This window comes from Notamacropus eugenii, chromosome 2 (assembly GCF_028372415.1).
Source record: "Notamacropus eugenii isolate mMacEug1 chromosome 2, mMacEug1.pri_v2, whole genome shotgun sequence".
In the NCBI taxonomy this organism is placed as follows: Eukaryota; Metazoa; Chordata; class Mammalia; order Diprotodontia; family Macropodidae; genus Notamacropus; species Notamacropus eugenii.
The window spans coordinates 70,459,960-70,485,548 of record NC_092873.1 but is presented as its reverse complement, the minus strand read 5'-3'; the positions used below and the strand labels follow the sequence as shown (position 1 = coordinate 70,485,548).

Genomic DNA, 25,589 nt, shown 5'->3' with positions numbered 1-25,589 from the left:
TCTTTCCAGACCGTTCTGAGGGAGGACGTGACAACTGTGCCCAGGGACGTGCAAGCATATCAGACAGGAGAGAGAGGAAGCTGCTTCACCTCCTTCACCAAGAGTGTGAACAGACAGAGGCATGGGAGAGATGCAAATGCAGGTGTTGGAGGAGATCCTGACAAAGTGACTGGAGCCACCCTCTAAGGGCGCATAGGAATCCCTGTGATCTGAGGGACGTCGGAGAAGCCCAGGGACCACGGAGCCCATGAGCACATGGAGAGGGCATCCCCACAAGCTTGCCGACATCTCACCGTCTGCCAGGGAGTGTGCCAGGGCTCAGGAGCTAAGGACAAAATGGAGACGGTGACTGCCCTCAGGTCAAGCATCCTGCCAGACACACAGGATGAAGATGGACAAGCAGTATCAGGTCATTGCAGGGGGGACAGTGGGCACTGGAAACTCTAGGGATCTGAAGAGTCTTCATGCGGGAGAGCACACAGGAGCTCAGGCTCAGAGGAATATGGGCCGCAAAGAATAGGAGGGAGAGCATTCCAGGCATGGGGATCAGTGCGGGCACAGGCATGGAGGGTGGAGAATACATGCTGGGCAGCCCCTGGAGCTGAGAATTCAAACAAAGTTTGAATCAATCCTCTGCTGCTTGGGCTCCCTTTGGCGTGACAATCAACACCAAGAAAACAGAGGTTCTCCACCAGCCAGCGCCACACCACCTCTACCTGCAAACATCCCTTAGAGTCAATGAAGAAGGTTTGAGTACTGTGGAGAGTTCACTTATCTCAGCAGGACACTTTCCAGGGATGTGCCAATAGATGAGGGGGTGGATGCATGTACCGTCAGAGCTAGCTCAGTGTGTGGGAGGTGCCCAAGGAACCTCTGGGGAGAAGAGGTATTAGACTGAGTACCCGACAGAAGGTCTAGAGAGCTGAGCCCTTGTGCTGACCTCACTCTTGGTGCCTGGGAAACCTAGACAGTCCACCAGCCTCATATCAGCAGATGGAATCGCATCCATTTGAATTGTCTTAGGAAGATTCTGAAGATCACCTGGCAAGATCCGGTACTGGATACTGAGGTCCTTAATCAAGCTGAGCTGCCAGGCGTTCAGACTCTGCTGCAGGGAGCGCAACCCCAACGGGCGGGCCACGTTGCTTCAATGGCACACGTGCATTGACACTTTTCTGGAGACCTCTCACAGGGAAGGCCCTCGCATGCTGGCCAGAAGAAGTGACAGAGGGACACTCTTAAGGTATCTCTCAAGAATTTGGGAATCAACGTCACGACCTGGGAGACACAGGGATGGTGCCTGCTGTCAAAAAGAATACAAAGTGCGACGTTTCTGGACATCCACAGCCCTGCCAATATCCCCCACTGATCTCCATGCAGCCTGGACAACACAATTCAGTGTCAAGGGTACGTTTAGCCAGGAGGGCCTGCTGGTGTCCTAAAGCAAACCCTGCGCCCCAAGCTGCTGGGAAGGCTCAGAATGCCCATTCCCGACCCCCACCGCACCCCCCCCGTCCCTTCCATATCCAAGGCCTTTGTACGGGAAGCCTCCATGATCCTCCCTATCAGTGCTTCTCCCTCCTCACATAGCCCCCAGGTGGTTGCCTCTTTTCTGGGGACCCTCGCAGCCCTCCAGCTTTTCCTTCAGTCACTGGACACTCAGGACTTGGTCTTGTGCCAGACCAGGAGTAGAGGGTTCATAGATGTTTACTAAAGGGTGGAAACAGAAATCAAATGGAGTGTATTTACGGGCTGCTGGTCATCTCCTGGACAACGTCACCATCACCTAATGATGGACCCGGAGGGAAGCAGCCAGCCGTAAACAACAACGGGGAAGCAGCCTCTGTCCCCCTGGGAACATCCTCCTGCAGGATGGATATAAAGGCCCACCGGGATACACCATCTTCACACACAGCCCCAAGCTGAACTCACATACACACACACAGACACACAGACACACACACACGTAGAAAGACCCACAAGCACAGGCCCCGTGAGGCTCCAGCTCCTACCTGCAGCAGCCCCTCCCTCACAGCCCTTTGCCCCTCTCTGCTGCCCAACGCTCCCCCACGCAGCTGCTCCCACCATGGCAAACACCTGCTTTTCTGGGTCCTGTGTTCCCACAAACTCGGCTGTCTCCGTCTGCTCCAGTGACAGGAGCTGTGGCAGCAACGTCTGCTTGCCCAGTTCTTGCACGGGCTCCTCCTGGCAGCTGGATGACTGCCCAGAGAGCTGCTGTGAGCCCAGCTGCTGCAGCCCCTGCTGCTGCCCAGCGCCATGCTGCCCACCGACCTGCCCCCTGACCCTGCTGTGCCGTCCAGTCTGCTGCGTGCCCGCCACCTGCCAAACAGCCTGTGAACTCAGCCCCTGCCAGCCTGTCTGCACCTCCTCCTGCTCCCCATCCTGCTGCCACACATCCAGCTGCCAAGCCCCTACCTGCTGCGTGCCTGTCTGTGCACTGCAGTCCTGCTTCCGCGTCCCTGTGTGCTACAAGCTCAGCTGTTGTGGGACCACAACCTCTTGTCCAGTGTCCTCCTGCTGCCAGCCCAGCTGCTGCCGCCCTCCCTGCTGTGTGTCCCTCGTCTGCCGGCCTGTGTGCAGCCCACCCACCTGCTGTGTGCCTCTCTCCTGCACACCCTCCTGCTGCACCAACACATCCTCCTCCTCTTGCTGCTGTGCACCCTCCTGCTGTCCCGCCCCCACCTGCTGCCGCCCTTCCTCCTCTGTGTCCCTCATCTGCCGCCCCACCTGCGGCAAACCTGCCTGCTGCCCTACCACCTGTGGACTGAAACCTTGCTGTTGACCACAGGGTGCTCTCCCTTCCTCTCTCTCTGCTGCTGAGCCTCCACCCCCGCCCAGCTTCTGCAGGCCTCCTGGATCCCTCTCCAAACATCAGCCTGAACACCTGGCAGCATCAACCTCAAAGGCACTGACATCACCAGGCCACAGGCAACTCGCTGCACCCACCACCTCACCCACCCCGGGCCCATGCCAGGCCCCCTGCAAACCGTGGCTGACCCCAGCCCTGGCACCTGCTTTGCCATGCACCTGACTCAGTGTCTATCCACCTGGCACTGCCTGCAGCTCTCAGGCTCTCTCTAGGTTCAAAATGTGTGGCCATGGCCCAGGCCATGAACCCTCCTGGCAATAAACCGCATCAGCTCACCTCCCTGCCTCTCACGTGCCCTTTTCTCCTTAGCCTCAGCCCACTGGGGGAAGCGGGAGCGTCAGTCCTGCACAAGGCAGCCTGCAGAGCCCAGCAGGCCGTAGCACGCAGTGCACAAAATGACCCCCGTGACACGCACGCACCTCAAAGTGGTCCCTGCAGAGCCGTGTCCTCACTCATCCCTCCCCAACCCACACTGTCCTGTGCCCTTCCATTCACATGCCCACCAGCCCTCTGTCCTCCAGGATTAAACTCTTTCCCTGCACCCACCAACACCGCACTGGCCAAGAGGCCAGCTCCCACCCAGGAGTGACCTCCCCGTGCACTGAGCATGGATGTCACCTTCTCCTCCCCACACGTCTCTGTGAAATGTCCTCCCTGCTCTTCAGCACAAGACTTTCTTGGGTCCAACTACCAAGGAACAGGCCTGGGCGGTTCAGGGGACCCTGGAGGGAACACTCTGTGTACAGAAACAGAGAATGAAATCAGAAGGGGGAAAGAGACACGGTGGTTCATCTGGACAAGTCGCCTTGCTCGCAGTCTACAAGACCAAGGACATCTCCACATGATCGCACGTACTCAAACACACACACACATGCCCCTCCATCCCCCTCTTCATGCTGACTCCCACTTTTCCCACCAGGGAAGACGACTCTGTCTTCATAAAGGGACATTATCCCCAACAAGGGCACAGACAGGACTCCAGTCACCTGGTCCAAAGAGGGGACAGCAGGTGTCTTGGTTCACGGACCCATTGGTTACGAGGTTGCCCAGCCTCTGTCCGCCAGAGGAGGAGGGAAAGACACCCAAAGTGGGAGGAAGCCTGACCTCAGCAGGAGGGTCTTTCCAGACCGTTCTGAGGGAGGACGTGACAACTGTGCCCAGGGACGTGCAAGCATATCAGACAGGAGAGAGAGGAAGCTGCTTCACCTCCTTCACCAAGAGTGTGAACAGACAGAGGCATGGGAGAGATGCAAATGCAGGTGTTGGAGGAGATCCTGACAAAGTGACTGGAGCCACCCTCTAAGGGCGCATAGGAATCCCTGTGATCTGAGGGACGTCGGAGAAGCCCAGGGACCACGGAGCCCATGAGCACATGGAGAGGGCATCCCCACAAGCTTGCCGACATCTCACCGTCTGCCAGGGAGTGTGCCAGGGCTCAGGAGCTAAGGACAAAATGGAGACGGTGACTGCCCTCAGGTCAAGCATCCTGCCAGACACACAGGATGAAGATGGACAAGCAGTATCAGGTCATTGCAGGGGGGACAGTGGGCACTGGAAACTCTAGGGATCTGAAGAGTCTTCATGCGGGAGAGCACACAGGAGCTCAGGCTCAGAGGAATATGGGCCGCAAAGAATAGGAGGGAGAGCATTCCAGGCATGGGGATCAGTGCGGGCACAGGCATGGAGGGTGGAGAATACATGCTGGGCAGCCCCTGGAGCTGAGAATTCAAACAAAGTTTGAATCAATCCTCTGCTGCTTGGGCTCCCTTTGGCGTGACAATCAACACCAAGAAAACAGAGGTTCTCCACCAGCCAGCGCCACACCACCTCTACCTGCAAACATCCCTTAGAGTCAATGAAGAAGGTTTGAGTACTGTGGAGAGTTCACTTATCTCAGCAGGACACTTTCCAGGGATGTGCCAATAGATGAGGGGGTGGATGCATGTACCGTCAGAGCTAGCTCAGTGTGTGGGAGGTGCCCAAGGAACCTCTGGGGAGAAGAGGTATTAGACTGAGTACCCAATAGAAGGTGGAGAGCAGAGCTATTGTGCTGACCTAATTTTTGTTGCCTGGGGAACCTAGACAATCCACTAGATACAAATCACCAAAAGGAAGCGCTTCTGTTTCCTTTGTCTTAGGAAAATTCTGAAGATTAGCTGGCATGATCCATTATGGGACATTGAAATCCTTAGTCAAACTAAATTGCCAATCATTCTTACTCTAGTGTAGAGAACATAACCTCAATGACCTGCTCATGTTTTTGAAAATTCACATATGTTTTCTTTAAAGACACTTTTCTGGAGAACTCCCGCAAGGAAGGCACTCACATGGTACCCAGTAGAAGTGATACAAAGACACCCTTAAGGTCTCTCTGAAGAACTTTTGAATTGACGTCCCAAGATGAGAACATGAAGCATGGTGTGACAGCATCAAAAATGATAACTGTGTTCTAGGAGTGAAACAGACTTGCAGATACCTAAAAGTAACATGAGATGCGAGAATTAAGACTCATTTGCACTCCACTTGATCAGATGGAGTATGTGCAGACCTGTGATGGAGCCTGCTGAGCTCATAATGGAGTGGTCAGCAACAGTTAGATATGATGGTCTGTGACCCTACCATAGTGATTTCATTTTGGTCGCTTGCAGAAGGAAAAACAACATGCAGAAGGAAAAACAACAACCAATTGATAAGGAACAGCAAGTTGGGTAATCTGGATGAACTTGAATGTGAGAAAGGAGTGAAAAGAGAACAAGACTAGCAAAGTAGGAATGGGGCAGCTGGAAGACCTTTTCCAATGCATTTTCTTCCCAAGGCCACTAAGGCTCCTGAGCTCAGGGGACAGGGTTGGGACCTGGATTCTTTTTGCCTTGAAGTCTCCAACTCAGAAGTGATACTTTTCAATTTAGGGCCTTGAAGAGGAGACAGCCTTGCCTCTAGTACCACCTCCCACTCCCCAAGCAATAGGGTGTTTCTCGCGGAGGGACCATCATGTTCTCTTTGCCCAACACTACATGCATGCCCAGTGTATCCCTGGTCATTCCTCTCATTCAGCATTTCTGAAGCCTCCCTCTCACTTATCAGGATCAGGACCAAATTTAGAGGGCCAGTATTGATGGAGTCCAGAATGTGAGGTACTGTCCAGGTTTTACTTGAGGCCTGTACTAGGATGAGAGCTAACATTCCCAGGATAATTGGCTCCCCATCCCACTCCTGATGTGCAAGGATGAGAAAGCCCTGACCCTGCCTGTATACTCCGAGGTTGACTTGCTGGAGGAACTAAGATTAGGAAGGATAAGAAGTAAACTAAAAATGTTCTCATGGGAATAACCTTGCTTGCTTGAATGTTCTCTTGGGAATAACCCTGTGTAAAAGAATATAGAAACCTTGACCCTCAGATCAATGAACAGAGTTGTTCTTTCATCTCCTGCCTGACATGTCATTCTTCTCAACTGCCTCACCGAGCCTCTTGGAAAAGCGGGCCATACCCCACAGCCAAAGTCCTTAGTCTGGAAATTCATACTTCATTTCCCTTATTATTGAATCAATATTTAGTAAGTATTTGGGTTTGGATGCTCTTCGACAGATGCAGAATCCCCCATGAGACCAGGAAGGTGAGGGCTTCCTGCTTTAAGAACTCACGCAAGAGTTCAGGGTTTGGCTTTGAAGGAAGGAGGAACCAAAGGGCAGATGTAATTAAACCTGGGGGACACTGGGGGCTAAGACACGAAATTATGCTCAAACTCCTAAGGAACACTTCTGAGGATCAAAGAAAAACCAGGAAAGGACCTGGAGAGAAGGGTCATAAGATGTTTGGTTATTGTGGCACAAACACAGACACATGCACATGCACACACACACAAACACACTTAGCAGAGGGCTATAAAAGCCGTGGTCGGGGGGGAAGGAGCTGTCACACTCCATCCCTCCTCCTCTCCTCCTCTCCCAAGATCCCACCCACCTCAGACAACATGTGCCACACCAGCTGCTCCCTTAGCTGCCAGCCGACCTGCTCTGTTCCTGTATGCTGCAAGCCTGTTTGCTGTGTCCGTCCCTGCTGCCGTCCAGCCCCCTGTGTGGCCCTGCTGTGCCAGCCAGCCTGCCCTGTAGTGACCAGATACCTGGCAGTCTGTGGAGCTGGCAGCTGCTCCCCCTCATGCTGTGCAGCCAGCCCCTGCCAACCCACCTGCTGCCTGAGTGGGCCCTGCAGTCTCACCTGCTGTGTGCCCAGCCCCTGCCAGTCTGCCTGCTGCGTGCCTGTTTGCTGCAAAGCTGCTCTGTTTGTGCCTGTGTGTTGCAAGCCTGTGTCCTGTGGGGTCCCCTCCTGCCAGGACACCTACACTTCCTCCTGCTGCTGAGCACCTCTTGTCCCATTGCACATGACAGGACCTTGGAGCATGCCTTTCTCAGATCATTGTGGTCACAGCCACTGGGCAGGGCCCTCACTCCAATCCCACATGTAGGAGATAAACTCTGCTTCCTCTGTGACTCACAAGCCATGAGACCTAGGCTAAGTCACTATTGTCAGAACCCACTTGGGCATCATCACGCCCCATAAGAGGTCCCAAGACACCAGGGTCTGACTCCCCATGTCCCTCTTTGCCTTGTGGTCAATCTAGCATCACTCCCCTAGTCAAGCCCCCACACCAAGCCTGGAATAAACTCAAAAGGAGACACATCTAAAAAGCACTTGACTCTTGTTTTCTGAAGGCTGACTGTGTAGGGGTGGCTGGGTCAAGGAGGGGGAGGAAGGAGCTTTGCAGAGTTTTCAGGGAGATATTTCATGGCCCAAGAGGGACAAGACCAACCCATGGGTACCTGGAAGGGATGTGGGTCATGGGCCCTTAAGCATTTCTGCAGCTTTAGAGGCCCCATATTGGAGTGTGCTCTCTCCCACTTTGCATCTGGGGCTCCCTGGACAAGCTCATCACCTCTGATCTCATGCCTGTGCTGCTAATTCCAGTCTGGATTGATCTCGCCTCCCTCAGCCTCCTCTCCCCTCTGATTGGAGGGCAGGAGAAAGAGGGTTAGACTCCTCTCAGCCCCTTCCTTGGAAAGCGTAGAGACTGGGCCCACAGAGCCCCCACATTACATCTGCTGCTGTGACAGAATTCACCTCCATAGAACAAGCTCCCACAGCACCAAATGCCCCCAGACTTCAGGCCCCCCTTCCTGAATCCTTCATCCTTCTCCCCTGAGATTGTAAGGTCCTGGAGGGCAGGGACTGTCTTTCTTTTTGGTTGGTTATTTCCCCAGTTCTAAGCACAGTGCTGGCACATAGGAAGTGCTTAATAAATATGGACTGGATGGCCAGGGAGTTCCCCTGAGGGGACGCTGCCGTCTGCTCTGGCTCATTAGAGAAGACAACCAGTTTTTATGGGGATAAGATTCTATCCCTCTTGTGGTTTGTGGGAGGGAATCCAGGTGATTTGTCCTAGAACTTCCTGGAGCAACATGTTGCTGCAGTCAGGCCCAGAGACAAGAGAAGGGTCAGGGAATCTTGTAGACTATGAATAGGACATCCATGAGGAGCACTAGGCAGCCAGGTGCCTCTTTGTGTGTGTGAATGTGTGTGTGTGCACATAAGTGCATGAAAGTATGTGTCTCTGCGTGCATGTGAGTGCATGAGTGGATTGCTTGCACTGATGCATGTGTGTACATGTGTGTGGGTTTGCGTGTGCATGCATATTGGTGGGGGTGCACAGGTCCTTGTGCATGTGTGCATGCATGTTGGCTGCTGGGTGTACAATTTCCTGTGCGTGTGTGCATGTGTCTGCATGTATGTTGGTGTGTGTACATGTGCACTTGTGCAAACGTGTATGTGTTTGTGGTTCTGCATGGGTCTGTGGGATATGGGTGTGTTGTTCTGGTGGATGTCAGCGGCCAAAGGATTCTCACTGCCTGTTCTTCCTTCTTAGAGGACCAAAAGGCCATTGTGATGTTAGAGTCTGCGTGCAGTGGGGCCAACTGGGACTGATCAGCTCAATACAAGCTCAGAAGGTCAAATGCAGGTTAGGCACAAGCAGTTCATGTGAACACTTGGTGTGAATTCTCTAACTTTACACATCTCACACTTCTTCTGACCTACTTCCATTCTGCCTTGCTCATAGAGCACAGCACCATCTCAGATGTGGACACACCAGGCTGAGTGGTTCTGTGCCAGCTGCTTCCATGTCACACACTGAACTCCAAAGTTCTTCAGAGACTCCTTGAAAGGGTCCTTGGATAACTTCTTCTGACCACTGTATAAACACTTGCCCTGTGCGAGTCCTCCCTTATGGCCCTACAAGCAAGCACCCAACTACCCTCCTCCAGCATCTACAGCCACTTCAGAGTTTGAAGAAAACTCTAGAGCAACCAGCAGAATCCCAAACCTTCAGGATTCTCTGCTACAAGGCTGTGCTTCATAATGACCCTGGAGACAGTCACCTGGCCAGGCTGAACAACTTATCCTCTGATCTCAGTTGGGAGCTTCCTTATTGGTGACAATGCCCTGACTGAGCTCTGGCCACCTGCCTTTCTCCCACCTGTGACTTCTCCACTGACCAAGCACCCACCAGCAGGTGCAGCTTCTCCCTCTCAGGAGAAGACCTCACTTCCCCTTTGACAGAGAAAACAGAGGCTGTGCCTTGGGGCTCCCTCTTTCCATCCTCTGCTAAGTCCCAAGCACTCACTACACCATCCCCTCTCAGCCCCTGGGGCTGGTGACACCATAAATTTGAGATTCTCCTTGCCTGGAGCAATTGTTCTACTTGTGGCTGTGACCCCCCTCATCTCCTACCTCTTCTAGGAGGTTCCCTGTTAATTCTGATTTTCTATGTGTCTCTGTCTCTCTTTATCTCTCATCTCTCTCTATTATCATCTCCATCTCTGTCTCTCTCCTTCCCTTTCTCTCTCCCTCTACTTTGTCATCTCTCTCTCTCTCTCTGCCAGTCTCTCACTCTCTTTCTCTTTGTCTCACTGTCACACACGCTCATTCAAATTTCCATCTCTTGACCCACACTTGCACTAGCCCATAGAAGCACTTCACCACCATCACCTGGCATAGGGAAAGACCCTTACAAAGTGGTCTCCCCTCTTTCCTCTTTCCAATCTATTCTCTAGACCATTCATTTGAAACAGAAAAAGAAAAGGGGACCACTGACAAGTACATGAAGATCCCTGTGGATTGAATATCAACAGGACTTTGTCAGTGTCTTTCTGTTTAATCCATTTTGTTCCACTTTCCCATAATATATTTTATTCTGGTTCTGCCACTCTGGACACTATTGGGAGCTGAACATTTGGTGTCATCCCTCCTGAAGCTGCCCCATTGATGTCCTGAAGACCCAGGTCTGGTCCTGTCCCGTTGTTCACCAAGTACCAGCCATCAAACAGAATAGAAATGACTACATTGCAGACCATTCACGGCCCTACTCAGTCTCTCCCGTTGCTATGCAGACGTCCTGGACAATGCCAAGTAGGGTCAGTGGTGCATTTGGCCAGATGGGCCTGCTGGTTTCCCAAAAAAGTCTGTCTCCTCAAAATACAGAGAAGGCTCACAATGCTCCTCCCCCATCACCTCTTCCACTTCCAAGAATTCCCAGCTAGGGCCCTGTACAAGAAGCCTCCCTGATTCTGCCTGTCAATGCTTCCCTCTCCTGACTTGGCCCCTTAGGTCCTTGTCTCCCCTCAGATGATCTTTAGTCCACCAGCTTTCATTTCTGTCACTAGATGCTCAGGACTTGTCCTTTGTCATGGAGCTGAGGCTTCATAGATGTTTACTAAAGGGTGGAAATGGAAACCAAATGGAGGTTGTTTATGGACTTCTGCTCATCTCCTAGACAATGTCACCATCACCTAATGATGGGCTCTGAGGGAAGCAGCCAGCCATCAACAACAGGGAACCAGGTTTGGTCACTCCTGGCACATTTTCCTGCAGGAGGGATATAAAAGACCACCAGGATTCACCACATTTACACACAGCCCCCAATTGCCCTCTCTCTCTCTCTGACACACACACACACACACACACACACACACACACACACACACACACACACACACACACACACACACATAGACCCACCAGCACAGTCCCAGTGAGGCACCAGCTCCTACCTGCAGCAACCCCTCATTTACAGCCCTTTCCATCTCTCTGCTGCCCAAGGCTCCTCACACAGCTTCTCCCACCATGGCAGACACCTGCTTTTCTGAGTCCTGTGTTCCCACAAACTCAGCTGTCTCTGTCTGCTCCAGTGACAGGAGCTGTGGCAGCAATGTCTGCTTGCCCAGTTCTTGCACGGGCTCCTCCTGGCAGCTGGATGACTGCCCAGAGAGCTGCTGTGAGCCCAGCTGCTGCACCCCCTGCTGCTGCCCAGCGCCATGCTGCCCACCGACCTGCCCCCTGACCCTGCTGTGCCGTCCAGTCTGCTGCGTGCCCACCACCTGCCAAACAGCCTGTCAACCCAGCCCCTGCCAGCCTGTCTGCACCTCGTCCTGCTCCCCATCCTGCTGCCACACATCTAGCTGCCAAGCCCCTACCTGCTGCGTGCCTGTCTGTGCACTGCAGTCCTGCTTCCGCGTCCCTGTGTGCTACAAGCTCAGCTGTTGTGGGACCACAACCTCTTGTCCAGTGTCCTCCTGCTGCCAGCCCAGTTGCTGCCGCCCTCCCTGCTGTGTGTCCCTCGTCTGCAGGCCTGTGTGCAGCCCACCCACCTGCTGTGTGCCTCTCTCCTGCACACCCTCCTGCTGCACCAACACATCTTCCTCCTCTTGCTGCTGTGCACCTTCCTGCTGTCCAGCCTCTACTTGCTGTCGCCCTTCTTCTTCTGTGTCCCTCATCTGCCAGCCCACCTGCTGCAAACCTGCCTGCTGCACTACCACCTGTGGTCAAAAACCTTGCTGTTGACCACAAGGCACTTGTTCCTGTCACCCCAACCCATCTTATGCCAATTTCCTCACTCAAATGCTACATATCAGCCTCAACCTCTCGCAACAACCCCAAAGGTATTCTGTCTACCAAGTTACACCTGAGCACCTCACTCAGCCCAGGTGCAGGTTGAGTCTCTTACCAATCTCCTCCAACCCTGCCTGGCCTCCATCAGGGCTCTTGCTTTGACGTCCCCCTTGCTCAGTATGCATCATCCCACTACTGTCTGCAGCTTTCAGATCCTTCCTACGATCAAGGCATGCAGGGAATGATCCCATGCTGGGACCCACCATGTAATAAACAGCATCACCCCACCTTCCTGGCCTCTCATTTGTCCTCTTTCCTTATCCTGTGCTCATAACTGGGCTGGTGGGGAAAGTCACAAGCATTGAACACTATCTGGGGAGATCAGAATGCCACATTTGATAGTAATCCAGTGACTCTCAAACTATGCACACATGTCACCATGGTCATGCTAAGCCATGACTTGACCCATCCATCTCCATCCCACACACTGAAATGTTCACACCCATCAGCCTGACCACCAACCTGCTATTCCCTTGCCTTAGAACTCTTCCTCTGCCTCATCCTCTGAGGTCATTGTGTCAAGTTCAAGGGCATGACATCCAATAATCTTGGCCCCAGCATCTCTGGAGCCTTAGTCTGAGTGCTACCACTACATGAAGGAACTGGGGTGATGCAGACAGTCATAAAATGCTCTCTTGATTTCAATGCCTCCTTATTCCTCCTGGTGGAGCTGGGACACCTGGGTGCATATGCAAGAAGGGCCATGTTGGAGGGCCTGACTGTAATGGTTATTTAAATGGAAAGATCTTTCCCATTCATTAATAGGTCCATGTGACCAGCTTGGGTCACATAGAAGTCTGAGTCACATGGAACGTGTAGTGGGAGGAGCTTGCTGAACATGTACAACAGGAATAGGCAGAGCTAGAGCAGAACTGAAAGGAAGTGAGGGAGAGAATAGTCAGAAAGGAAGGATGCAAGCAAGCAGGCAGCTGGCCACTGTGAGTGAGAGATCTTGATTGTGATTTGTGTAAGGGAGCTGATTTGTGTAAAGGAACCAATTTTTGGCGAGGCAGTATGTGGGAAGCCTGGCAGGGGGAAGGCTTGGGGATGGTGGTATTCTTCGCATTGTGTATAGATTTATGTTACTAAGATAAAATTACCAATACTATATAGGAATATGTTGAGGTAGGAGTGTTAGTCCCTACAACCACCTTATGGAATAATCCTAACTGGCCATTATGAAAATCAGATGAGACATGGAGGATGACAGTGGACTATAGACAGCTGAATAAAGTGACTGCTCCCTTGTGTGCTGCTCTTCCAGATACCATGACCTTAATAGAAAGGATCCAGAAATATGATGGGAGTTGGCATGCAGTTATTGATTTAGCCAATGCTCTCTTGATTATCCCAAAAGATTCTAAACTATAGGACCAATTTGCTTTCACTTGGAAGGGCCGACATTATACTTTTACATGTTGGCCACAAAAATATCTGCATAGCTCCACCATTTGTCCTAGGATTGCGGCTGAACATTTAGATTAATTAGAGCTACCTGATGTACAGCTTCTCCACTACATAGATGATATCAAAATCCAGGGAACAACTGTAAAAGAAATGGAGAAGTGTTTGACACTTTTAATTGAGCATAGGAAAAGGAAAAGGTGGGAGATTAACCCTGCAAAGGTTCAAGGGTCAGCTCAAATTGTAAAGTTTTGGGGTATACAATGTAATAAGGAGCTGCAAGAGATTCTCCTGGAACACTGACAAGAGATTCTCCTGCAAGACCGACAAAAGTTTCAGGATTTTCTTCTCCCCACCAATAAGAAAGAGGCCCACGTTTCCCTCCCCTGGTAGTCATGGAGCCAGCCACCACCATGAATGATTTGGTAACCATTAGAACGAGGATGTTCATGACAGATTCTTCATTGTGAACAAATGGTCATAGATGTCCTTCATCCTCGAAAGACCAGAGTGCCCCAGACTGAAATTCAAGAAAAATTGACCAATAGGTACCAGACAACTCCAGACATCACTTTTGTCTTTGGATTCAGAACCCATTTTGGTGGTGGCAAAACCAAAGGTCTTGGCATGATTTACGATTCCCTTGACTACGTAAAGAAAATGAAGCAAAGCACAGACTTGCAAGGCATGGCCTGCATGAGAACAAAAAAGCATCAAGAAAGCAGAGTAAGGAACGCAAGAACAGAATGCAGAAAATCAGGGGCACTGCAAAGGCAAATGTCAGGGCTGGAAAAAAGAAGGAATGAAAGGCACTAGGGATGTTGTTTATTCAAGAGGATAATTTTTTTATCGGAACATATATAAACTACATAGAAATTTCAAAATAAACAGGTCCACAAGTTTATAGGCTCATTTCAATATTAATGACATCACATGCCACACCTAGGACAAATTTTGAAATCCTTACCTAAAACTGCTAGGAAAGAATATGGATTTGATTCAGGACTTGAGCAGAGTAAAGATTTTGAAGAAGTAAAGGCCACTATACAGTTGGCCCTCGATTTATGGCCTATGATAAGTGGCCTGGTGGAATGACAAGTGACTGCGCAGGATGAATAAGCAAACAGGACTTGATGGCAAAACCAACAAAGCTGAAACACACCCTTAGGATTTTGGTCGAGGAAACTCCCTTCATCAGCAGCTCAATATACCCCTTTGGGAAAGCAATTGTTAGCTTCATATTTGTATTAGGTAGAAACTAAACTGCTGACTTTAGGGCATGGAATCCCAATGGTGACTTGGGTAATGAGCACACCAATGACTCACAGAATTGGACATGCAGAGGAAGCTAGCATGATTAAATGGAAATGGCATATTCAAAATAGATCTAAAACAGGCAAAAGTGGACTTTCTGCTTTACATGAATCTATATCAAGTACAGATACTGAGGGAAGTGACATACCCCTGAACCAAAGCAAGAGTTGTTAGAGTCCTTGGTAAAATGGAATGAAGTATACGACGGATTGAGTGAAGGACAAAAGAGATATGCATAGTTTACTAATGGGACAGCAAAGTATTGGGCCCATAAAAGATATTAGAAAGCAGGAGCCTATAACCCATATACTAGGCAGACTTTGGAAAGTACTGGGATAGGTGGAAGTAGTCAATATGGTGAACTTATGGCAGTATACCAAGTTATCTAAACAGGACAAGGAGGACAGTGTCATCTATTCACTGATTCATGGGAACTAAAGGGTTAGTAAATCGATGCCCATGTGGAAAAATCAAAATTGGGAAATTCATGGCAAACAAGTCTGGGGCAAAGAATTGTGGGAAGATATATGAGACATGTTTTTGGTTACTAATTTCTCAATTTTTAATGTAGATGTTCACGTGGCCATCACCATGCCAGAATGTGAGTACAACGCACATGCTGATTGACTAGCAAAGATGCTACTCAATATATTGTCCCTACTCTCACATCAACTGATGATTCAGTACTAGCTAAATGGGTCCATCAAATGGCAGGCCACTTAGGGGCCCAGGCCACGCACCAGTGGGTACAAGACCTAATATCTCTCATTCATTGCTATAACAAGTAGCAGAAGAATGTTATATATGTCAACTGGAAAAGGAACAAACTGTTTCTCAAGTACTAACTGGAGAGATAGCAAGGGGGAAAGTATCAGCTGAAATTTGGCGAATAGATTATATTCGATCCCTATACCAACATGAAGGATACAAATTTATATGTACTTGTGTTGACACCTATTCACGTGTACTAATGGCTTGTCCCTATAAGAATATGACCCAGAAAAATACATGTAAAACTTCAGATAGTAGAAGTCATTATGGAACCCCAATGCAGATTCAAAACGAGAATGGGTTACACTTCAAAGGTAATGAAATGAAGATATTGTATATTAAACAACATAGAATGGATATATCATATTCCATATTATCCACAATCATCTGCGTTAATTGAAAGGATGAATGGATCATGGAAAGAAAAGTAAAGGCAGTTAAGTTCTAATAATTCTTATCAACATTGGAAAGATAATTTGTTTATTGCTTTACGTAATTTCAATAGTAGACCATTGGGAGGAAATAAACCTCCAGCCACAATGATGACCACAAATCTGCAAGTTAGAAAACAACAAACATATAAGATTCCAAATGTTGAGCGTTGGCCTGTGAGACCAGATGTCCCAGCACTGTACCCAGGGACACCTGGTTTGGCAGGATATGATTTACATTGTTTAGAGGAATTTTGGTTGCATAAGAAAGCAATAAGAACAGTATCTGCTGGAATACAGATGGCAATCCCTAAGAATGATTTTGCATGGATATTACCTAAATCAGGATTAGCAGCTCAAGGAATACGTATGTTGACGGCAGTGATAGATTCTAATTATCAAGGAGAAATTCTTGTGACATTCCAAAATTTAGGTGATGAACCCATATAATTTTGTAAAATTGATAGAATAGTTCAAGTGATTATTATTCCTTGTGAAAAATACCAGTTGTGAAAACTGACCCTCCTTCTGAAATAACTAGCAGAGGAACTGAAAGATTGGGTCTACTGACAGAATAAAATTGGGAGCTAAAGCATGGGTAAAATGGAAACCAGGTGACGTTCCAAGAGCTGCAGGAATTACAGCACATGGAAAGACAATACCACAACTTGTTTGTTCAGGAGAGGATGTTTACCAAATTACACCCTTAGCTCATATATTCTACTATGAACGAGGCTATCAGAGTGGGTTCATGGACTCCAAAAGCATGGCTGACCCCACTTCTAGTTCTTTCCTTCTTGTTTCTTTTTGGCTTTTTGTCTGTTAAACTTGTTTGCTAGTTTTGTTTCCTATGGGCTTCATACCCTCCACCTGAGATGCCTGATCTCTTAAGCCAGATGTCCCCCCCTAACCTTGAAGCTGATGTGCCATCTCTGGACTTGAAGTCGACCAAGCTACAGATGCCAGCTGAACAACAGATCTTTCAAAGGGGATCTCTTTGGGCAGACACAGCTCTATGTCCAATGTCAGCCAGAAGTAGGTATGGAAGAAGAGAGCTTCATCCCTTACCACAAGATTTTAGGCCCCATTCATTTGAGAAGAGAATGATAGGGTGCTTGTGCTCCAATCCCACCCTAAGATATTGATTTATGTGTTCATTTTCTATGATCCCCATTATATTATTGTAAAGTTCTATTGACACCAGCTGCTTAAGATAATGTAAATGCTTATTTTCTGTTATCCCTGTGACAATGCTGTTGATACCAGTTGTGCCACTAACGTATGTAATGAATGTGAAAGATCTTGGGGCTGAAGGGTACAGCAATTAAAGTGGAAAAGTCTTTCTCATATATTCATAGGCTCACATGACCTTCTGAAATCACCTGGAAGTCTAAATGACGTGTTAAAAGGAAATTGCTGAAGAGGAGGAACAGGAAGGGTGAAGCAGAACCAGGAGGCAGGCAGGTGGGCACATCAACACTCAGTTTCTTGAGTTTACGCTTGTGACAAGACCCTGGCTAGGGTGGGCAGAGGCTTGGGAACGCCTTTGCCCTCTATAGTGATTGTGCTTATTACAGTTTTGGTCACTATGACAGATTTGGCTCTCTGGGTCTGGAATTTGGCTCTCTGGTGTCTAAATAAGTGTTTTTCTTCTGCCTTCTATATGGAGAGTCATGTGATTGAGAACTACACTAGCATATTGATAGTCACCACGAGTGTTGTGAAAATTGCCTTGATAATACAGAAGAGGGCAGCTCAGGAAACTTTTCCAATACAGTTTTTTCCTAAGGCCACTGAAGCCTCTTGAGCTCAGGGGACAGTGGTAGGGCCAGCTTTCCCGTTGCCTTGGGCTTTTCAAGCTCATAAATGGGACTTTTTAATTTAGGGCCAGGAAGAGGAGACAGCCTTGCCCCTAGTGCCAGCTCCTGCTCCCGAAGCAATGGGGTATTTGTGCCAGGAGAAAACAAGTGACCATCACGTTGTCTTAGGCCAGAGCTACATGCATGCCCAGGGGATCCTTGGTCATTCCTCTCACTTGTCATTTTCTGAAACCTCCCTGTGACTCATCAGGATCAGGGCCAAAGCCTTAGTTTGGAAGTTCATACTCCATTATCCTTGTTATTGAATCCATGTTTAGTAAACATGTGGGTTTGGAAGCTCTTGGAGAGATCCACAATCCCCCATGAGACCAGGAAGGTGAGGGCTTCCTGCTTTAAGAACTCACCCAAGAGGCTAGGGTTTGGCTTTGAAGGAAGAAGGAGAAATGAAAAGGCAGATGTCATTAAACCTGGGGGACGCTGGGGGCTAAGACATGAAAGTATGCTCAAACACCCAAGAAACACTTCTTATGATCAAAGATACACCAGGAAAGGACCTGGAGAGAAGGGTCATAAGATGTTTGGTTATTGTGGCACAAACACAGACACATGCACGTGCACACACACACACACAAACTCACTTAGCAGAGGGCTATAAAAGCCTTGGTTGGGGGGGAAGGAGCTGTCACACTCCATCCCTCCTCCTCTGCTCCTCTCTCAAGATCCCACCCACCTCAGACAACATGTGCCACACCAGCTGCTCCTTTAGCTGCCAGCCGACCTGCTCTGTGCCTGTATGCTGCAAGCCTGTCTGCTGTGTCCGTCCCTGCTGCCGCCCAGCCCCCTCTGTGGTCCTGCTGTGCCAGCCAGCCTGCCCTGTAGTGACCAGCTACCCGGCAGTCTGTGGAGCTGGCAGCTGCTCCCCCTCATGCTGTGCAGCCAGCCCCTGCCAATCCACCTGCTGCCTGAGTGGGCCCTGCAGTCTCACCTGCTGTGTGCCCAGCCCCTGCCAGTCTGCCTGCTGCGTGCCTGTTTGCTGCAAAGCTGCTCTGTGTGTGCCTGTGTGCTGCAAGCCTGTGTCCTGTGGGGTCCCCTCCTGCCAGGACACCTACACTTCGTCCTGCTGCTGAGCACCTCTTGTCCCATTGCAAGTGACAGGACCTTGGAGCATCCATGTCTCACATCACCTTGGTCACAGCCACTGGGCAGGGCCCTCACTCCAATCCCACGTGTTGGAGATAAACTCTGGTTCCCTTGTGACTCACAACCCATGAGACCCAGTCTAAGTGACTGTTGCCACAACCCAGTGGGGCATCATCACGCCCCATAGGAGGTCCCAGGACACCATGGCTGGACTCTCCCCATGTCCCTCTTTGTCTTGTGGTCAATCTAGCATCACTCCCCTAGTCAATCCCCCACACCAAGCCTGGAATAAACTCAAAAGGAGACATGTCTAAAAAGCACTTGACTCTTATTTTCTGAAGGCTGACTGTGTAGGGGTGGCTGGGTCAAGGAGGGGGAGGAAGGAGCTTTCCAGAATTTTCAGGGGGAAATTTCATGGCCCAAGAGGGACAAGACCAACCCATGGGCACCTGGAAGGGATGTGGGTCATGGGCCCTGAAGGATTTCTGCAGCTTTAGAGGCCCCATATTGGAGTGTGCTCCCTCCCACTTTGCATCTGGGGCTCCCAGGACCAGCTCATCACCTCTGATGTCATGTCTGTGCTGCTGATTCCAGTCTGGATTGATCTCACCTCCCTCAGCCTCCTCTCCCCTCTGATTGGAGGGCAGGAGAAAGAGGGTCAGACTCCTCTAGCCCCTTCCTTGGAAAGGGTAGAGACTGGGCCCACAGAGCCCCCACATTACATCTGCTGCTGTGACAGAATTCAACTCCATAGAACAGGCTCCAACAGCCCCAAATGCCCCCAGGCTTCAGCCCCCCCTTCCTGAAACCTTCATTCTTCTCCCCTGAGATTGTAAGGTCCTGGAGGGCAGGGACTGTCTTTCTTTTTGGTTGGTTATTTCCCCAGTTCTAATCACAGTGCTAGCACGTAGTATGTACTTAATAAATATGGACTGGATGGGCAGGGAGTTCCCCTGAGGAGACATTGCCTTCTGCTCTGGCTCATTAGAGAAGACAAGCAGTTTTTATGGGGATAAGATTCTATCCCTCTTGTGGTTTGTGGGAGGGAATCCAGGTGATTTGTCCTGGAACTTCCTGGAGCAACATGTTGGTGCAGTCAGGCTCACAGACAAGAGAAGGGTCAGGGAATCCTGTAGACTAGGAACAGGGCATCCATGAGGAGCACTGGGCAGCCAGGAGCCTCTTTGTGTGTGTGAATGTATGTGTGTGTGCACATAGGTGCATGAAAGTATGTGTCTCTGTGTGAATGTGAGTGCATGAGTTGATTCCTTGCATGGGTGCAGGTATGTACACATGTATGTGTGTGTGTGCATGTGCATGCATACTGGTGGGCTACGTGTGCTATTGTGCATGTGTTCATGCATGTTGGCATGCTGTGCATACAATTTCCTGTGCATGTGTCTGCATGTATGTTGGTGTGTGTACATGTGCACTTGTGCAAGTGTGTATGTGTTTGTGGTTCTGCATGGGTCTGTGGGATGTGGGTGTGTTGTTCTGGTGGATGTCAGCTGCCAGACAATTCTCACTGCCTGTCCTTCCTTCTTAGAGGACCAAAAGGCCATTGTGATGTTAGAGTCTGTGTCCAGTGTGGCCAACTGGGACTGATCAGCTCAATACAAGCTCAGAAGGTCAAACGCAGGTCAGGCAAAAGTGGTTCATGTGAACACTTGGTGTGAATTCTCTAACTTCACACATCTCACACTTCTTCTGACCTACTTCCATTCTGCGTTGCTCATAGAGCACAGCACCATCTCTGATGTGGACACACCATGCTGAGTGGTTCTGTGCCAGTTTCTCCCCTGTCACACACTCAATTCCAAAGTTCTTCAGAGACTCCTTGAAAGGGTCCTTGGATCACTTCTTCTGACCACTGTATAAACACTTTCCCTGTGCGAGTCCTCCCTTATGGCCCTACAAGCATGCCCCCAACTACCCTCCTCCAGCATCTACAGCCACTTCAGAGTTTGAAGAAAACTCTAGACTAACCAGCAGAATCCCAAACCTTCAGGATTCTCTGCTACAAGGCTGTGCTTCATAATGACCCTGGAGACAATTGCCTGGCCAGGCTGAACAACTTATCCCCTGATCTGATTTGGGAGCTTCCTTAGTGGTGACAATGCCCTGACTGAGCTCTGGCCACCTGCCTTTCTCCCACCTGTGACTTCTCCTCTGGCCAAGCATCCACCAGCAGTTGCAGCTTCCTCCTCTGAGGAAAAAACCTCACTTCCCCTTTGACAGAGAAAACAGAGGCTGTGCCTTGGGGCTCCCTCTTTCCATCCTCTGCTAAGTCCCAAGCACCCACTACACTATCCCCTCTCAGCCCTGTGGGGCTGGTGAGAAAAAAATGGGAGGTTCTCCTTGCCTGGAGCAATTGTTCTACTTGTGGCTGTGACCCTCCCTCATCTCCTACCTGTTCTAGGAGGTTCCCTGTTAATTCTGATTTTCTATGTGTTTCTGTCTCTCTTTATCTCTCATCTCTCTCTATCGTCATCTCCATCTCTGTGTCTCTCTTCTTTCCTTTCTCTCTCTCCCTCTACTTTTTCGTCTCTCTCTCTCTGCCAGTCTCTCACTCTCTTTCTCTGTCTCACTGTCACACACACTCATTCTAATTTCCATCTCTTGACCCACACTTCCACTAGCCCATAGAAGCACTTCACCACCATCACCTGGCATAGGGAAAGACCCCTACAAAGTGGTTTCCAGTCTTTCCTCTTTCCAGTCTATTCTCTAGACCATTCATTTGAATCAGAAAAAGAAAAGGGGACCACTGACAAGTGCATGAAGATCCCTGTGGATTGAATATCAACGGGACTTTGTCAGTGTTTTTCTGTTTAATCCATTTTGTTCCACATTCCCATAATATATTTTATTCTGGTTCTGTCGCCCTGGACACTATTGGGAGCTGAATGTTTGGTGCCTCCTCTCCTGAAACTGCCCCACTGATGTCCTGAAGACCCAGATCTAGTCCTGTCCCTTTATACTCCAAGGACCAGCCATCAAACAGAATAGAAATGACTACATTGCAGACCATTCACGGCCCTACCCAGTCTCTCCCTCTGCTTTCCAGACATCCTGTACAATGCCAAGTAGGGTCAGTGGTACATTTGGCCAGATGGGCCTGCTGGTTTCCCAAAAAAAGTCTGTCTCCTCAAAATACAGAGAAGGCTCACAATGCTCCTCCCCTATCATCTCTTCTACTTCCAAGAATTCCCAGCTAGGGCCCTGTACAAGAAGCCTCCCTGATTCTGCCTGTCAATGCTTCCCTCTCCTAACTTGGCCCCTTAGGTCCTTGTCTCCCCTCAGATGATCTTTAGTCCACCAGCTTTCATTTCTGTCACTAGATGCTCAGGACTTGGCCTTTGTCATGGAGCTGAGGCTTCATAGATGTTTACTAAAGGGTGGAAATGGAAACCAAATGGAGGTTGTTTATGGACTTCTGCTCATCTCCTAGACAATGTCACCATCACCTAATGATGGGCTCTGAGGGAAGCAGCCAGCCATCAACAACAACAGGGAACCAGGCTTGGTCACTCCTGGCACATTTTCCTGCAGGAGGGATATAAAAGACCGCAGGGATACACCACATTTACACACAGCCCTCAGGTGCACTCTCTCTCTCTCTCTCTCTCTTTCTCTCTCTCTCTTTCACGAACACACACACACACACACACACACACAGACATATACACACACGCAGACCCACAAGCACAGTCCCAGTGAGGCACCAGCTCCTCCTTGCATCAACTCCTCATTTACAGCCCTTTCCTCCTCTCTGCTGCCCAACGCTCACCACACATCTGCCCCACCATGGCAGACACCTGCTTTTCTGGGTCCTGTGTTCCCACAAACTCAGCTGTCTCTGTCTGCTCCAGTGACAGGAGCTATGGCAGCAATGTCTGCTTGCCCAGTTCTTGCACAGACTCTGCCTGGCAGGTGGATGACTGCCCAGAGAGCTGCTGTGAGCCCAGCTGCTGCAGACCTTGCTGTTACCCAGCACCATGCTGTCCTCACACCTGCCCCCTCACCCTGCTATGCCGCCCAGTCTGCTGTGTGCCCACCACCTGCCAGTCAACCTGCGAAGCCAGTCAATGCCAGTCTGTCTGCACATCCTCCTGCACACCATCTTGCTGCCAGGCATCTAGCTGCCAAGCCCCAAGCTGTGGTGTGCCTCCCTGCACAGTGCAGTCCTGCTGCTGCATCCCTGTGTGCTGCAAGCCTACTTGCTTCATTGCCCTACCTGTGTGCTACAAGCCCACTTGCTGTGGGACCACAGCCTGTTGTCCACCATCCTCCTGCTGCCAGTCCAGCTGCTGCCGCCCTACCTGCTGCGTGTCCCTCCTCTGCAGGCCTGTGTGCAGACCAGCCACCTGCTGTGTTCCTCTATCCTGCACACCCTCCTGCTGCACCAACACTTCCTCCTCTTCTTGCTGCTGTGCACCTTCCTGCTGTCCAGCCCCCACTTGCTGTCGCCCTTCCTCCTCTGTGTCCCTCATCTGCCAGCCCACCTGCTGCAAACCTGCCTGCTGCACTACCACTTGTGGTCAAAAACCTTGCTGCTGACCACAAGGCACTTGTTCCTGTCACCCCAACCCATCTTCTGCCAGCTTCTTCACTCAAATGCTACATATCAGCCTCAACCTCTGGCAACAACCCCAAAGGTATTCTGTCTACCAAGTTACACCTGAGCACCTCACTCAGCCCAGGTGCAGGTAGAGGCTCTTACCAATCTCCTCCAACCCTGCCTGGCCTCCATCAGGGCTCTTGCATCGACGTCCCCCTTGCTCAGTATGCATCATCCCAGTACTGTCTGCAGCTTTCAGATCCTTCCTAGGCTCAAGGTATGCAGGGGATGATCCCATGCTGGAACCCACCATGTAATAAACAGCATCAACCCACTTTTCTGGCCTCTCATTTATCCTCTTTCCTTATCCTGTGCTCATGACTGGAATGGTGGGGAAAGTCACAAGCACTGAACATCACTATCTGGGGAGATCAGAACGCCACATTTGATAGGAATTCAGTGACTCTCATACCATTCACACATGGCACCACAGTCATGCTAAGCCATGACTTGACCCATCCATCTCCACCCCACACTCTGAAATGTTCACACTCATCAATCTGCCCACCAAACTGCTATTCCCTTGCCTTAGAAGCCTTCCTCTGCCTCATCCACCTGATGTCACTGTGTCAAGTTCAAGGGCATGACATCCAATAACCTTGGCCCCAGCATCTCTGGAGACTTTGTCTGAGTGCTACCACTACATGAAGTAACTGGGCTGATGCAGACAGTCATAAAATGTTCTCTTGATTTCAATGCCTCCTTATTCGTCCTGGTGGAGCTGGGACACCCAGGTCCACATGCAAGTAGGGCCATGTTGGAGGGCCTGACTGTAATGGTTATTTAAATGGAAAGATCTTTCCCATTCATTAATAGATCCATGTGACAAGCTTGGATCACATGGAAGTCTGAGGCACATGGAACCTGCAGTTGGAGGAGCTTGCTGAACGTGTATAACAGGAATAGGGAGAGCTAGAGCAGAACTGAAAGGGGGTGAGGGAGACAGCAGTCAGAAAGGAAGGATGTAAGCAAGCAGGCAGCTTGGCACTGTGAGTGAGAGAGCCTGATGGTGATTTGTGTAAGGGACCTGGTTTGTGGGAAGCCTGGCACGGGGAAGGCTTGGGGATGGTGATGTTCTCTGCATTGTGTATAGATTTATGTTACTAAGATGAAATTACCAATACGATCCAGAAATATGTTGAGGTGGGAGTGTTAGTCCCTATAACCACTTGATGGAATAATCCTGACTGGCTATTATAAAAATCAGAAGAGACATGGAGGATGACACTGGATCGTAGACAACTGAATAAGGTGACTGGGCCTTGTGTGCTGCTCTTCAGGATACCATGACCTTAATAGAAAGGATCCAGAAATACGATGGGATTTGGTATGCAGTTATTGATTTAGCCAATGCTATCTTGGTTATCCCAATAGATTCAAAACTATTGGACCAATTTGCTTCCACTTGGGAGGGCCAACAATATACTTTTACATGTTGGCCACAAGGATATCTGCATAGCTCCACCATTTGTTATAGGATTGTGGCTGAACATTTAGAGGAATTAGAGCTACCTGGTGTAAGCTTCTCCACTACTTAGATGATATCATAATACAGGGAACAACTGTAACAGAAGTGCAGAAGAGTTTGACACTTTTAAATGAGCATATGAAAAGCAAAATTTAGTAGATTAACCCTGCAAAGGTTCAAGGGTCACCTCAAATTGTAAAGTTTTGGGGTATACAATGGAATAAGGAGCTGCAAGAGGTTCTCCCGCAAGAATGACAAACGATGCAGGATTCTTCTCTTCCCACCAATAAGAAAGAGGCTTCTATTTCCCTCCCCTCTTGGTCAAGTAGTCAGCCACCACCATGAATGACATGGTAACCATTAGAACCAGGGCGTTCACGACAGATTCTTCAGTGCAAACAGGTGGTTATAGATGTGCTTCATCCTGGAAAGAGCAGATTGCCCAAGATTGAAATTCAAGAAAAACAGACCAATATGTACAAGACAACTCCAGACATCATTTTTCTCTTGGAATTCAGAACCCATTTTGGTGGTGGCAAAACCAAAGGCCTTGGCATGATTTAGGATTCCCTTGACTACGCAAAGTTGTATTGACACCAGTTGCCTAAGATAATATAAATGCGTATTTTCTGTTATCCCTGTTACAAATCTGTTGATACCAGTTGCCCCACTTGATTATGTAATGAACATGAAAGATCTTGGGGCTGAATGGTACAGCAATTTAAGTGGAAA

General features: G+C 49.6%; 3 protein-coding genes and 1 pseudogene across 3 annotated transcripts; all 4 read left to right on the top strand.

The window, feature by feature from the left end:
* The first annotated feature begins 1,857 nt into the window (after positions 1-1,857).
* Positions 1,858-3,097, top strand: LOC140523515 (uncharacterized). The gene has a single exon (XM_072638347.1). It carries the CDS (start codon positions 2,087-2,089, stop codon positions 2,801-2,803), a length of 717 nt encoding a protein of 238 aa, XP_072494448.1. The 5' UTR covers positions 1,858-2,086; the 3' UTR covers positions 2,804-3,097.
* Positions 3,098-11,063: 7,966 nt separating this feature from the next.
* On the top strand, positions 11,064-11,780 carry LOC140525451 (uncharacterized). Its single transcript, XM_072640865.1, has one exon. It carries the CDS (start codon positions 11,064-11,066, stop codon positions 11,778-11,780), a length of 717 nt encoding a protein of 238 aa, XP_072496966.1.
* A 1,925-nt stretch (positions 11,781-13,705) lies between these two features.
* Positions 13,706-14,100, top strand: LOC140525452 (small ribosomal subunit protein eS24 pseudogene; annotated as a pseudogene).
* Positions 14,101-22,575: 8,475 nt separating this feature from the next.
* LOC140525450 (uncharacterized) lies at positions 22,576-23,328 on the top strand. Its single transcript, XM_072640864.1, has one exon. The coding sequence runs from the start codon at positions 22,576-22,578 to the stop codon at positions 23,326-23,328; it is 753 nt and encodes a 250-aa protein (XP_072496965.1).
* Positions 23,329-25,589: the final 2,261 nt, after the last annotated feature.

Excerpts from the sequence above, each read along its gene's own strand:
- LOC140523515 (XM_072638347.1), top strand. The coding sequence starts at position 2,087 with ATGGCAAACACCTGCTTTTCTGGGTCCTGTGTTCCCACAAACTCGGCT.
- LOC140525451 (XM_072640865.1), top strand. The coding sequence starts at position 11,064 with ATGGCAGACACCTGCTTTTCTGAGTCCTGTGTTCCCACAAACTCAGCT.
- LOC140525450 (XM_072640864.1), top strand. The coding sequence starts at position 22,576 with ATGGCAGACACCTGCTTTTCTGGGTCCTGTGTTCCCACAAACTCAGCT.